This window comes from Durio zibethinus, chromosome 23, assembly GCF_047325235.1.
Source record: "Durio zibethinus cultivar Kanyao isolate XHJ-2024 chromosome 23, ASM4732523v1, whole genome shotgun sequence".
Lineage (NCBI taxonomy): Eukaryota > Viridiplantae > Streptophyta > Magnoliopsida > Malvales > Malvaceae > Durio > Durio zibethinus.
This window is the reverse complement of record NC_143184.1, coordinates 19,502,677-19,516,909: the sequence shown is the minus strand read 5'-3', so window position 1 is coordinate 19,516,909 and position 14,233 is coordinate 19,502,677. Positions and strand designations below refer to the sequence as shown.

Sequence of the window (14,233 nt, the reverse complement as noted above, 5' to 3'; positions counted from 1 at the left end):
AGTCTGACTGATAGCAATTGATGCATTTTAAGCCAATCGGTAAATAAAGTTGAGACTTTAATACTGGCATTTTGCCACAAAAAAAATAATAATAAGTTAACCAAAAAAAAAAAAGACCTTAACGAGGCCTCCAAAAGCAATTCACTCATTCACTAGGATATAATTAAAAGCTATAAATCTGAATTTCATTCCAAATTGCTGACTAAAAGTTTCAAATCACCTCAAGATTCATTATTATGGATATAAGTATGTTTATGAACAAAGACATGCCTTTAGAATAAAATGAATCTAACCAGCTACGACATTTCCCGGAACCTAGCAAGTGCTTTCTTGTGAATGACAGTTTTGTAACTATCGCCGGCTTGCACCTCAAGGCTACGGTCCAACTTCTTCACCTGACTTCCGAGTCCTGCTCTACTATCCACGGCCTGTGCTTGAACTGGTTCTATCATTCCACTTCCATCCTTCCCCAATCCCTATTTTATCCAAATATCAAATGCACAAAAACAACAAAACACAATCCCCAAGTTTAAAATTGTTACAAAGTTTCTGCTTCATTCAAAGATGAAAGCAAAATGGCAACTCATGCACCAATTAATTTCAAACTCTCAAATTTACCTACGATTAGGAAAGAGTTAAGGAGATACATTCTGAAGAGAAAAGAATACAAAGTACTTCTACTATTATCAAAGAGCACCGATGCTAAAAATATTTAAAGTGTTATATTAGACAGTCACGGTGTAATTAAGTACTAAAGCCAAAACTGTTGTAATGTTCATTATCAAAGGAAGATGCTGTTACTAACACAACGTTAGAAAAAGAAGATGAATTGAGAGTGAATTACAGTCTCTTTGTATGCTTATCATCTTTCACCTAACAATAGAATGCAAAGGTTTGAATCAATGTTGTTCGGACTTGGGATCAAGTGTAGATAGGGGTATGTATCTAACACAGGCTTGCACAACTGTTTTCAAATATGTCTTGTAGGAAGTTTTTCCATATATTTGGACTGTCAGAAAGGCATATGGATATCATCTAATATGTCCTGGAAATGAATACTTAACGAAAAATTGAGAGTCAAGGCAATAAAGGTTTGAGCAACACCACATAACTGGGGCATGAGAAAGTTGGAATTATGCAGTTTTTTAGACACACACACACACACAGAGAAAGGAAGGACAGAAACCAGCTACAAGGGAAGACAAGAAGCAATTGAATAGCAATTGAAAATAAAAAATTAAACAGCTAAAAAGTGCAGGAAAGAAATGATACCAATCCTTCATGCCAACCCATACTGCGGAGCATTCGGTTGCCCACATTGTTCTCATCAATAGCTTTCTCTGCTGTAATCACCTCAAAGCTCTGAACATCATCTGACACAACCCCACGTCCACCACCAACCCCAGGTGGGAAAGGCATTGGATCTGAGGAGAATTTTTTGAATGCCAATTCTCGATCTTGAAAGTACACAAATGAAGAATTTCTCATAAATTAATAGAAAATTTTAAAGATACAAGAACAAACCTACAAGTTATACAACCAGTATTTAAAAGAAATCAGAGGGCTACTTTTGCAGATAAATCTGGCAGTATCAAACATAATGATTGAAAAAATATAAATAAATAACATTCAATAGTGTTAAATAAGCTTACTTGAATTCCATAACTCATGGTCAGGCTGACCATCTCCAGTGGAAGATGATGAACCATACAAGTTTCTCCTCTCAGCCGCACGGTCCCTATATGCAGTTTGAGACTGCTCCTTGTTAGTAATAGAAGACACTGGTGTTTCAGAAAACCTTCTTTTACCACTCCCAGTTACAGTCGAAGGTGTATAAGAACCCAATGCAGATGCATCCGTCCTAAAGGGAGTCATAACTGTGGGTATATCTGAATTTATTGATGAAAATGAATCATCAGCACTTCCAACAGCTGAAGAGGTGGAAACTCCAGCAGATGATCCAGAGTATGGAGTATCAGACTTCACCAGGCCCCTCGCAGAGCCTCTTATTACTCCCATTAAAGTCCCCCCTGAGCTGTTGCTTACAGGCCTTGGCTTGACCAAAGACTCCGAACCCCCAGTCAATACAGCTTGGACAGTTGTATTGACTCCTGAACTTGATGTATTACTCTCCTTCAGACCTATCATATCAAATTTAACCTTGCTCTTTGCATGTTGTCCAGCCGACAGAGGTCTATCCTCAGATGAAGCAGACAGGTGATTGTCATCAAGAGCCAAACGGGTTGCCTGCCCCTCATGACTCCTCTGTTTCCACATTGTCAATACATTATTCATTTTCTTCTTATTAGCCAGTATACTGCTTTTCGAAGCAAGTTTTATCTCTTTTGATTTCTCCTTCTCTTTCTTCTCTGCAGCTAGTGCTGCTGTTGCAGCAGCTTGAACCACATCTGGTAATGAGGCTGCCTTCTCAACTGATGTGACAGTAGCAGCTGGTGCAGATATTACTACTTTCCGATTACTGGAACCATCAGCTCCTTTGGAAGCCTCAGATTGTTTAAGAGGTGTTTTGTTGTCATTCTGATCACTGCAAGGGATGTACTGCTGAGATTGGTTATCATACGAATACCAAATCCCACTGTTACCATCATAATAAAGACCTGCATGTTGGAACAACCAAAAGCAAATTAAGTCTAAAATTGCAACTCTAGAACATTATAATATATTGAACTCCAAAAACAAAGAACCTAAGTCAGAAAAATTGCCATTACGTTTGCATTGACATCGAAATATTTCAGTCTTTTTTTTCCCCATACAAGAATAAAAGCGTATTTTGATACCAGTAGTGAATATTTCTTTGCATATCAATAGCTTGGTAAAATTAATGCTCTTCGGAAGCAGAATTAGTCCAAGTGTTTTCAGCATCTATTAGGTCATAGTCATTTCTATTAGGTCATAGTCCAATCATATTTATTAGTAACTTCTGTCATTGTTCGCAGCACTTGCAACCGCCACAAAGTATCATGTTTTATAGTTACATTCAATGCTCGACCCTACCTCTACTACTGACCTTCTTGTAAAATAAAGCTACATATTTTCTAACTCATTTCTCCTTAAATCTCACCCAAAATGAATTCCAAACTCTTAGGTAACTGCTCACATAAATATGTAGCACCCTCCACCACATCTTCCAGTCACTCTCCTGTGAACACATACCAGTTAAATCAAAACCATAATTCACTCCAAAATCCTAGTCCTACTTTCTAACAAATATATAAATCTTAAAACATTTCCCAACTTAACCAACAAGCCACAAAGGCAAATTCATCAGCTACATAACTATTACAACATGCATATAGCTCACTTTTGATCATAATTTGCTATGCACGAGTATATGCATGCACATGAGGGTGTCTGTGAGAGAGACAGATCATGAGAACAGATAATTTTGCCCACCAATTAGACCCGGTGACACGACACGAACAAGATATGAAAATAGAACAAGATAGTGACATGGCTTAAAATTTTAATAATAACTACATATAAATTTAACAAAATCAAAAAATGTATTTCATGTTTTCATGTTGATACGAATTGTGACACAATTTTTGTGTAAAATATGGTTCAAATACACGAATTTCAGTATTTTATACAACATAAATACACAAATCACCAAGCTACCACCAATAACAACTTGAGCCAGGGACAAGCACCATGAAAATTTTTTGTGCAAGAAAGCATTTGCAAGCAGTAGATGGACCCCCAATTAACGCAACTCCTACTGAAATAACATTTTTCATTCTGCTATTAAGAAATTTTTTAAGTTCATTAGGAATTAATTATGCCAAAATTACTAGATAATTTTTTAAAAATATATAAAAAAATCACTATCCTAATATTTTGATATCTCATGTTCGTAAAAAAAATACGATATCAGAAAGCATAAAGAAAATTCAAAACTAAACCTGTATTTCCATCATAGTAAAACCCAGATGCAGCATCAAAATAGTAACCAGAGGCTTCATCCCATACAAATCCAGAATGCAAAGCCGAACCATCTTGTTGAACTGCAACTGAACCAACGGATTGCTCCTGCCAGCTAGTAGACTGTTTGTCATCTGGATTATATTCCTTTGGTGTCCATCCAACAGCATCATACTAGGAGTATAAATGAAAATACTAAGTCCATGAAGCATTTGGAACTAAGATAGCAACTAGGATGCAGGAAATAAGCAATAGCTTTGTGTACCAGGTAATTACATAAAAATTACAAAAGTTAAAAAAAAAAAGAAGGAAAAGAGGACCTGCATGGAATCATCACTTGGCACATCATATATCATATATAACTTGAAAAGAAAAGAAAAAAGAAATGTGCACATAATTGAAGAAACTAATTAGAAAAATCTCAGGGAATTGGCTTTCTGTCTGCAAGGACTTATAGTAGCTTCTGTTTTAGCCATTCAACTTCATTAGCTAAATGGTACAAAACTCTATCAAAAGACAATACCAAAATAAGTAAAACTAAAAGAAGGCACCACGTCTGATGATGGCAACATAAATCAAACTATGAGAAAGTAATTAACATTGCAATGGAACAAATCCATGGAACCCCACTCAGATTATGTCCCAAAAGCATTCAACTAGAAACTCCAGTGAGTTTCCATGCCAAACTTTTGCAATCTTGCTAAATTGTAACACCATGAAAGTGCATCAGAATAAACCAACCATATCAAAAACATGGATTGTAATATATTAAAATACACAACTGATCAACCAGTCATGTTTCAATGGCCTTACCACAGTTTCATGCTTTGCATTAAAATAATAACAAATAGCCTTTTTCACCATGGTGGCCCAAATATTCATGATTCTTAATCTTTCTTTTCCTTTTGATTCTATACCTCTAAAAAGAAGGGGAAAAATGTTCACAAAATGATGAAAAATGATAATACAAACTTGGTTTAGTTTATCTTAGTGATAAAGAAGATGAGATACTACATAGGAGATCATATTCTCCAAAGAGTAGGGTACTATAAGGGTTCTTAACCCATGGAACTCATTATTATTGCTTCTTTTAAGCTTCTAGACCACACCAAATGGTAGAAATATGCCACAAAGGAAAAGCATACCCAGCCTAGAGGTTGACCCAGCAAGTGAGGTCCAAGTGTAACCTTTCTTCCCTTAAAAATAATACTTATGAGTCTTGAAGATATTGGCATACAAAGGACTTCCGTGTTTTCATTGACACCTTATGATGGCACAATATTCTACGTTTTACAAATAATTAGCTTCTTCCTTTTTCTCCTTATTTTCTTTGTACTTCTCACTTCTTTTATGGCTTTTATCAGATATGGAAACTTCTTTCTCTTCTTCAGCTCCACATACTCGTTTAGATCTTTCTTTTTTTCCTTTTTTTTTTATTTCTGGGTTCTTATCACCTACGTTCTTGTTTCTAACTGATTCAATATCTTCCTTCTTTCTGTAGTTCAACACACCAAACTACTTCACAGTATCCCAAACATCATGATCAATGTCTCCTAGTTCTTTTTTTTCTTTCTTTCACGGTAACTCTCCTTCACATCTAAGATTAATAGATCTACAATAACATATAGTTGATACTTTGATAGTGGACATATTCCTTTTAGCTTCTTTTATTTTCTCTTAAGACATTAAAGATCGATGAAATAGAACACACCAAGCACTATAGCTTTTGTATATCAATGAATAATACCACAATTAGAAATCTTGATAGTGTATATGATCCTGTCTCAATAGTCAGAATTTTATAGTTGTATAACTAGCACAAAAGCATGAACAAACATATAAAACCTTCATTTGGTTCAGCAAAATTCACAAATCTATGTCACAACAGCTGACAGCCATAAATTCCTCTGTATACGTGGTCAAGTGTCAACTATAATGTACACAACTGTTCATAGGTCACCAACTTGACCATTCAACCAAGCATTTAAGCTGCAATAAAGATCCCCAAAAGTTCAAGCATAATATCTCATTTATACAGATTTTACCTTCCTGCATGTCATAGAGAGGACAACTGATATTCTCTAATGCATGATGACCTACCTGGCCTAGGACATTTGAGTAACCTGTGCACTGTATGGTGAGCTAGGCTAGAACAAACTATAGTTTGCAAAGTAGTTGTAGGAAAAAGAAAACAAAAAAGATAAGTTGGGTGAATTCCAGAAGTAAGGATTCAATTGTGTAACAGTTGCTGGCAGCAGGCAGACAGATGCAGGATTCATCAAAGAGCAATAATAACCCGTTTGCAAAAGAAAATATGGTAAAATGAAGAGGATAACCCAAAAAAAAAAAAAAAAGCATGCCTAATTGAACATTTCTTTATTTATTTTTTTTTTTCATTAACTGTACTTCTCAATGTTTGAGTATTCGACAACAAACTTGGGACCATAACAAAATCGTGCACAGAAAAAGGAAACTTTGCATGTTTTGTTGGATAAAATTGGATCATTATTATCAGAGTTATTTATCTTAACCTCACAATATACACACATATAGCCACTGTGCCTTAAAGGCGAATGCTTTTTTGCGCCTTGAACCTCAGGCAATACTAGTGTTCTAGTGCCATGAGTGTGCCTTGCGCCCTTGACAACAGTGGATCCAGATTTGAATAGGGTCTTTTAAATATGTAGACTTAAGACTGAATTCCAATCAATTAAAACCATCTCACAGTCATATTAACTTAACTACCAACAAGATAAGTCCTGATAGACCACAACCAAAACCCATTTCAGGAACAATAAGTTACAAAATTACCCAGCCTAACATTCGAACTAAATCTCCTCTGATTTTCCAGTTAATAATCTTCATCTGTTAGTAGTAAATATAACTCACCTTTTAATCTTTTTAGCTTTTCAACCAAAAAGATATGGAAGGAAGGCCATGGTAATTTAGAGGTAAAAAAAGGAGATTCAAGTAAATAGAAAATCATTACTTACTTGCTGGACTCTTTCTCATGCTCTTGGTCTACTTTGCTCAAATCAGATGAATAAACCAATTTTCTCAAAAGGACTCTTTTATACAATACATTTTGAAAAGGGCCAAGAAACCATGTAATGCAGCATACTGAAAATATAACACGACATTAAAATGCAGTTTCTGAATGCATCATCTAAAATAGAGCTTTTTCAGATCAGCAGGTGAGCAAATGCTACTGCATTAACTTAAATCATAGTTTCCAAAACAGCAAAACTATGTTTAACATTTATGGCACCTAATATCATTTTCTCAACAGTAAAATATCTAAGCTGACATCATCATTAAAACTAAATATATCTTCAAATACCTGTTGTGAAAACGCTGCTGCCTCAATTGCAGCAGCTGCAAGGCTGCTTGACTGTGAAGGTCCCAATGTCCCTGATCCTGGCCCAAGAATGCTCTTTGCATATGCAACCCTTAATATTTGTCCATTCTTCTCAAGGGTTGTTCCATTTGTAGCTTCAAGAGCTTTTGTAGCATCACCCACCTACATGACATCAAACATACTCAGTTATGGCTTATATGTTAAAATAATTTTGCCAACCAAGCACACTACATTTTTTTTTTGCACTTCTACTGAACATTAATTCTAATGATACCCAAAAATTCCTATAGACAAAATAATAAAAGCAGAAAAATATAAGCTAGAGAATAACATAGCTTTCACAGTCTGTATGGGAGCAGAGTACTAAAAGCATCATATTGCACTAATAGCACAATATGAGGTCAGTAATATGAGTCTGATTATGCTGTTGTGCTCTATTTAAGACCTTATCTTAAGTTAGAGGTAGTGTTAATGAAACAATGGACGAAAAGATCAGTTGAAGCAAGTTACAGCTGCAGATATTTTCTCTTCATTGCCGACAGAGAAGCTGCTCTGTTCACTTGTGCAAGAAGACAGAGAGTTTGTGGCATTCTTTATATTCCACTGGAAGGAGAAGTAAAATAATATTTGAAAAAATACCACTATTTTTTTCACTTAAATAGAATAGTCTCTTCTATTATTTATGATATTTATAGTGAACTAAAATAAATGTACAAAAACCCAAATTTTAATTACTAGCTGCAAAAAAGAAAGAGCTGTTCTAATAAATGTAGCAACGTTTATACCCATGTGCACAAGAGAGATCACATATATTAAATTTTAGCAACAAAGTTGATATTTATTTGCACTAGAGAGGCACACTGCACCCAAAAAAAAAAAAAAAAAATTGGGAATAGAATCCTCGAACTTCCTTTTTGACACCTGCTCTAAGTGTCTTCTAACAAGATCAAATAATTATCAGAATCAATGGCATATAATCATATTAATATTAATTATCAGAATCATTCATAATTACAGGCTTTATACTTCTATGTTAAATATCAAGAGGGTGGCTCAATTGCCATAAAGAAGTAAGACACACCGAATGGAAATGTACAAAAGCAAATCCCCTTGAAACATGGGTGAACTTGTCTCTAACAAGGCGAAGATCCTGCAGATTAAATCCATAAGATTTTGTAGATGCTAGAAAAAAGAGTTTTCATAAGAGAGAATGACGATAAAATGTCTACCTTAATTGGAGCATGTTTAGAAAACTCATATCGAAGCATTTCCTCATCAGCATTTTCATCCAACCCTCGCACAACCAATACATGAGTAGGACCTACTTACATACCAACTTAATAAGTTGTGGTAATAACAGAAACATGACACAAGCCTGCTCAAAATATCAGCCAATACCAACCTGACTCAGATCCTTTCTTTCCTAACGTGGTTGAATTTGATAAGGATATGTCAGCTGCTGGAGAATCATCAGTACGTGGCTCGTTACACTGCATAGAAAGTCAAGAGAAAGGACACGTCAATGACTCAGTTGGCAAATTTTTAGACAATCATTCACAAAATGGCAGATTTACAATAAATCTAATGCAACACCCAGTATAAGAAATAGATATATGATAATAGGATTCAGCAGTCAAACTTGGCTATATAAATCATATCAGGTTTTCAACGTTTAATATAAAGTGCATTGCAACTTTTGAGGTCCGCTAACCATGTACGTCCCTAGCCTAGCTCCTAGCATCACTTTCTGGTATGCCTTCATCCAATGGCACATGAAGCTAACTAACCATAATTACCTATTTATGGACCTAGATATGGATGGCAGGCATGTGATCTAAAGATGTATAACTCACACCACTTTAAACGGTTGATTTTTATAACAATAATATTAGAAAGAGTGGAAAGGAAAAACCGACCTGAAAGCATGAAGTTCGCCGTGCAAAATTGACACATCCACAAATTGTGCACATCCAATCAGAAGGTACTGCAATGCTCTTATGATTTGAATGACCAGATTTAACTGCATTATCATGACCAAAAGGTCCACCAGTGCCCCCAGTTGGCTTACTACTGTAACGGAACATTGGCAATAGTTTGTATCCAAAACATTGTAGGAAAACCAAATATCATACATATAATAGAGAACTTCCTTTTTTCCTTATCATTAGAAATTATGATAAAAACAGAATTAGAAGGTAAGAATGCTTCATTAATTTAAGATATACCAAGTTCAACTATATTAATTCCTCAAGTTACAGATATTAAAATCAATCAATAAGAATTGAGCAACACAAGTGATCCAGGTTTAAAAAGGCATCTAAAATACATTTGAAGGTTTACCAACAACAACAACAACAAAAAACTAAGCCTTATATCGCATAACTCCGGAGTTAGCTGTATGAAAGGCCAAAAATAGGAATCATGTTATGTCGTAGTTTTGAATCATTCTAAGGTTTATTAAGTGGAAAAATATTAGTAATTTCAGATTTCGATTGCATGAAATCTCAAAACATATGAATGAATAAAAAATAACTTTGAAGCAGCTCTTTTTCTCTCAAATCAAAATTAATCAAAATTCTATTTCATTAAAACCTTGTAAACTCGCTTTCTACTATCAAACCAACAAAAGGAATAGAAAAAAGAAAATATGAAGTTTTCCCTAAAACCTAGCATTACAAAGCAACATAAAAAGATTACTAAAGACCATGCCACAAGAACAACTCCATCATAATTGTAACAAGAAAATTTACCTGTACTCAAAGAAAAGCTTCCTACCATCAACAACAAGACCATCATCACCAATCCTATCCATCATTGTGCGTGCTGCCCCCTGTTCCAGAAGAAATTTCCCTCATGACATTCAACAAAACAGAAGAGAAAGTACTGACTAGTTACACCGAATAAGTACCACAGAAGGAAAATCGATAAAAGCAAATCCTCGAGAAATGCCAGAATTTCTCTCTTTGATCACACGGACATGGCGAAGTGGCCCCCATTCAGCCTGATGGCCACATAAAAATGGAGATATGTCACTTAAGTTATATCTAGTGACATAATAATATTCAACACAAAAGCAAAGAACAACATATTACAAGAATCTGGTATAGATCTTCTTCTGTTGTTTTCTGTGAGAGACCCTTTACAACAACAGTTGCAGATGGTGCCTGCAATAAAAGCAAAATATTTACTCAAATTCACAGCTTAGAACAAATGCAGTAGCAGAAGTACAGGGAACATAGAAAACGGAGCGCACCACAGAGTAACGCTCACGCTGATATTTCTCTTCACGGTCCCTTCTCTTCTCAGTTTTCTCATTTCGATCATCATCATAGCTGTCATCTCGATGGCTTCGCCCATGGTTTCGACCTCGAGGTGACCTGGATCTAGGACGATCGTCATTTCCATGGGATCGTGATCGAGACCTCTCATGCCTTTTATGTGGACTCTGATCTCTCTCTCTACTCAAGCGATCTCGATCACGTGATTCACGCCTCCTCCAATTGCCATCTCTCCAACTGCCTCTTTCATAATCGGAATCGTAACTATGTCTACCATATTCATAATCCCTCTCATGGCTATTTCCCCTGCTCTGATGGGACATGCGGGGTCTATTGTCATAATCATCATATGAGTAGTCATCTCGTTCTCGTCCCCCATACCTAGAGGGCCTGTCAAATTCATGATCACGAAAGTTGTCAACACCACGATAGCCATCCCGAAATTTATCAAAATCTCGAAATGAATTAATCTCATGATCATGAAATGTATCCATGTCACTATATGAATCAACATAAGTCTTCTGGTGACGCCTAGAATCCCGATCATGGGGATATTCTTCCTCATAACTTCTCCTCCTTGATTGAGACCAGATACCAGCAGGTGCAGGAGGAAGGGGGTGGTTATCCCTCTCTAGAAAATCTCGGTGGTAGGAACTTCTTGGATAGACATCATCCCTTGAGTATCTTTCATCTAGAAATCTCCTCTCATCATATGAACCACTGACCCTGCCACAGTAAGAAAGAGAGTGGAAGAGACAAGACAAATTGTGATATAATGAAGCCAAATGTTGGTGTAAATAAGCACTTCAATAGCAAATGAAATCAGAAAGTTGGCATGACAGCATTAAAGCAAAAGGCTAACAATAAATAATTTTTGAACCATGTACCTGTGTTGTGAAGCACAAAAATATGAGTTTCAAAGTAAAATTTTACCCATGGAGACGATGATAAGCAGTGGCAAGCACTCACCGAAAATTGGGGTCATGAACAGCAGAAAACCCATCAAGAGCCTGTGGATTCAAGAGATAAGTTATGTCAATGTCAGGAAGAAATATGAATTAGGCAAATGGGAGAGTCCATATCCTGAGTGCCCCACGGCTTTGTTTCATATTTGTATAAGGGATGAGAGAATGATCCCATTCCCATATAGGTGATTATAAAGGAGGAAACCGCAATTACGCTGTTATTATCCCATCCTTGCTGAAGAGGGTAGCGACCAGGACCAGGATCCATTTTCTTTCGGTTGCGTTGTGGCGGAAATTTTGTCTATGTTCCTGTAATATAATCCACAAAGAAAAAAACAAGAAACAGAGACGGTTATGCGCATTTATGAACCAAGGAAGCAGCAGATTTCTCCACGACTTTGGCCTCCAAATCCCCTTTCCATCTTCCAGATTGATCGAGCTAAGAAATCAAACAACAAAATCTAAAACCCTAATCTTATTTACAAAGTCAAAGTCCACAATCCGTATTCCATTTGTTTACCTGCTTTGCCTGGGGTTGGGTTGAGTTGAAACTCCAATCAAATCAAAGCCAGCATCCGCTCCTCCCCTACGATTCCACAATCCGCTTTCCTTTCTATCACAAATCTAATTCTTTTCACAGATTTTAGGTATTATTTCCTATTATTTACTCGAGATTTTTGAGGGCTAAATCATAAACACCAACGTTGGGTGCCACAAAAAATAAAGAAAAGTAAATAAATTACGACTTCTCAAAACCCTAGAAACTTTTCAAATTACCTAAAAGCCCTCCTTCACCCCCCGCCCCCGAAAAAAATAATAAAAGAAATAGTTATGCTTCCAATTTTTTTTTAGTTTTTATTACAACTATTGTATATCCACCGGTCATCCCTGTTACGTGAATTTTTAAGTTTATGCCACTTTGGAATATATTTTATTTAATAGTACTTAGAGTATAATTAACTTAGAAACACAACCCGTACCAAATTTTGTATAAAATTTTGGAGGTATGACTCCGACTTTATCCATGGATTTTTTTAAATACAAATACTCTCTTTTCTGGATTCAATATTTCATTTAGGATTAAATTTTTATGAAATTCTTTAGATTTAATATCAAACATATTATTTTGAGATTTAAAATTGAACATTTTCATATTTTTTTTAGTGGCTAAAATATGAAAAAACCATTCAAATACTAAAAAATTTAACTAAACCCTTATATTATTTTTTAGTCTAAAGAAGCCCATTAATTTTTATTTTTCATAAATTAAGCCATTTTAAGATATTCGAACATAATAATGAGACAAAAAGTGTGCATATTGAACAAATTTTATATATGACAAAAAATATACACGTGTTAAAAAGGGAAATTTTTAAAAAATTGGTGATTTAACAAAAATTTCATTAATTGGTATCATGACAAAATTAATTATTAAAAATGAAATAACAATAAATCCAATTAATAAAAATTTTATATATTTTATATTAAAATTAATAAAAATGATAAATTATTTGATAATATGATCAAAAATAATTAGTGAAAAAGGAAATATCAATATGTAAAATTATTATTTATTAATAGAAAGAAAATGTATATATTTATGTCGATATTAACAAAAAAAATTAACTATTTGATACAATGATAGAAAAAAATTTGGTAAAAGGAAATATCTATATGTAAAATTAATAAAAGAATCTATATTTATATGAAAATTACAAAAGTGATCAAAAATAATTATTAAAAAGAAAATGCCTATACGTAAAATTTAAAAAATTAAAATTACTTTTATGACTTTTAATGCACATATGTTATAAGATAATTATACATATTATTTGATCAAATGTATATATATTTTATTTACATGTACTAATTTTATTGATAGCCTTGAAAGTGATAATGAGGATTGATATAAGCATGTAAAGGAGATGCAAGATATAACTATTCAATATTTTAAGAAGTTGTCTAATACCCATAAACCTTTTAATTTTAACAATATTTTAGAGAAGGTAGATGTTCGAGTTACAGATGAAATGAACAACAACTTTCTTATAGTTCTATAATGGTATCAAACAAATGCACCTCACAAAAAAACTTGGACTCGATGATATTCCTACTTTATTTTTCCAAAAACTTTGGCATATAGTTTAGGTATGATGTCATTAGATTCCATTTATCTTTCTTGAATGGGGGGTTTATCAATAACGTGAATGATATAAACATTATGCTTATATCAAAAACTAAAATTTCAAAATCACTGATCGCCTATCGACCCATTAGCTTTTGTAATGTGGTTTACAAAATCTTGGCTAAAACATTGGCTAATAGGTTGAAACATATTCTTCATAATTGTATAAGTAATTTTCAAAATGCTTTTGTACCATAAGGATTAATCATTGACAATGTCCCAATTGCTTATGAACTGTTACATATTTTAAATATAAAAAAACAAGGTTGTGAAGGATATGTTGTTCTAAAACATGATATTGGCAAAACATATGATAACGGGGAATAGCGTTTTACTATAAGACACAATGAAAAAGCTCAAGTTTGCAGATAAATGGATTATACTCATTATGAAATAGATTTCATCTGTGTCATATTCTGTTATTTTTAATGGTAATGTCACTAACAGGTTCTATCCAAAGCAGAGGTTTAGATAGGCCAATCTTTTTTCACCATATTTGTTTTTA

At 34.3% G+C, this 14,233-nt stretch overlaps 1 protein-coding gene across 5 annotated transcripts; it reads right to left on the bottom strand.

The window, feature by feature from the left end:
- Window positions 1–160: 160 nt before the first annotated feature.
- On the bottom strand, window positions 161–12,253 carry SUA (suppressor of abi3-5). Of its 5 annotated transcripts, none has more exons than XM_089752317.1 (16): window positions 12,064–12,253; window positions 11,758–11,982; window positions 11,548–11,588; window positions 10,554–11,304; window positions 10,393–10,464; window positions 10,209–10,301; window positions 10,051–10,130; window positions 9,217–9,370; window positions 8,703–8,790; window positions 8,530–8,621; window positions 8,382–8,450; window positions 7,283–7,462; window positions 3,924–4,116; window positions 1,653–2,618; window positions 1,273–1,457; window positions 161–476 (listed from the first exon to the last, which is right to left on the bottom strand). In XM_089752317.1, the coding sequence occupies exons 2-16, from the start codon at window positions 11,809–11,811 to the stop codon at window positions 297–299; spliced, it is 3,198 nt and encodes a 1,065-aa protein (XP_089608443.1). In that variant the 5' UTR covers window positions 11,812–11,982; window positions 12,064–12,253; the 3' UTR covers window positions 161–296. The 5 variants fall into 5 exon arrangements, with proteins under 5 accessions (XP_089608443.1, XP_089608445.1, XP_089608446.1 ...); XM_089752319.1 differs by having other exon boundaries at window positions 9,217–9,367; XM_089752320.1 differs by having other exon boundaries at window positions 9,217–9,367; window positions 11,466–11,588; window positions 11,758–11,852.
- Between the last annotated feature and the right edge of the window lie 1,980 nt (window positions 12,254–14,233).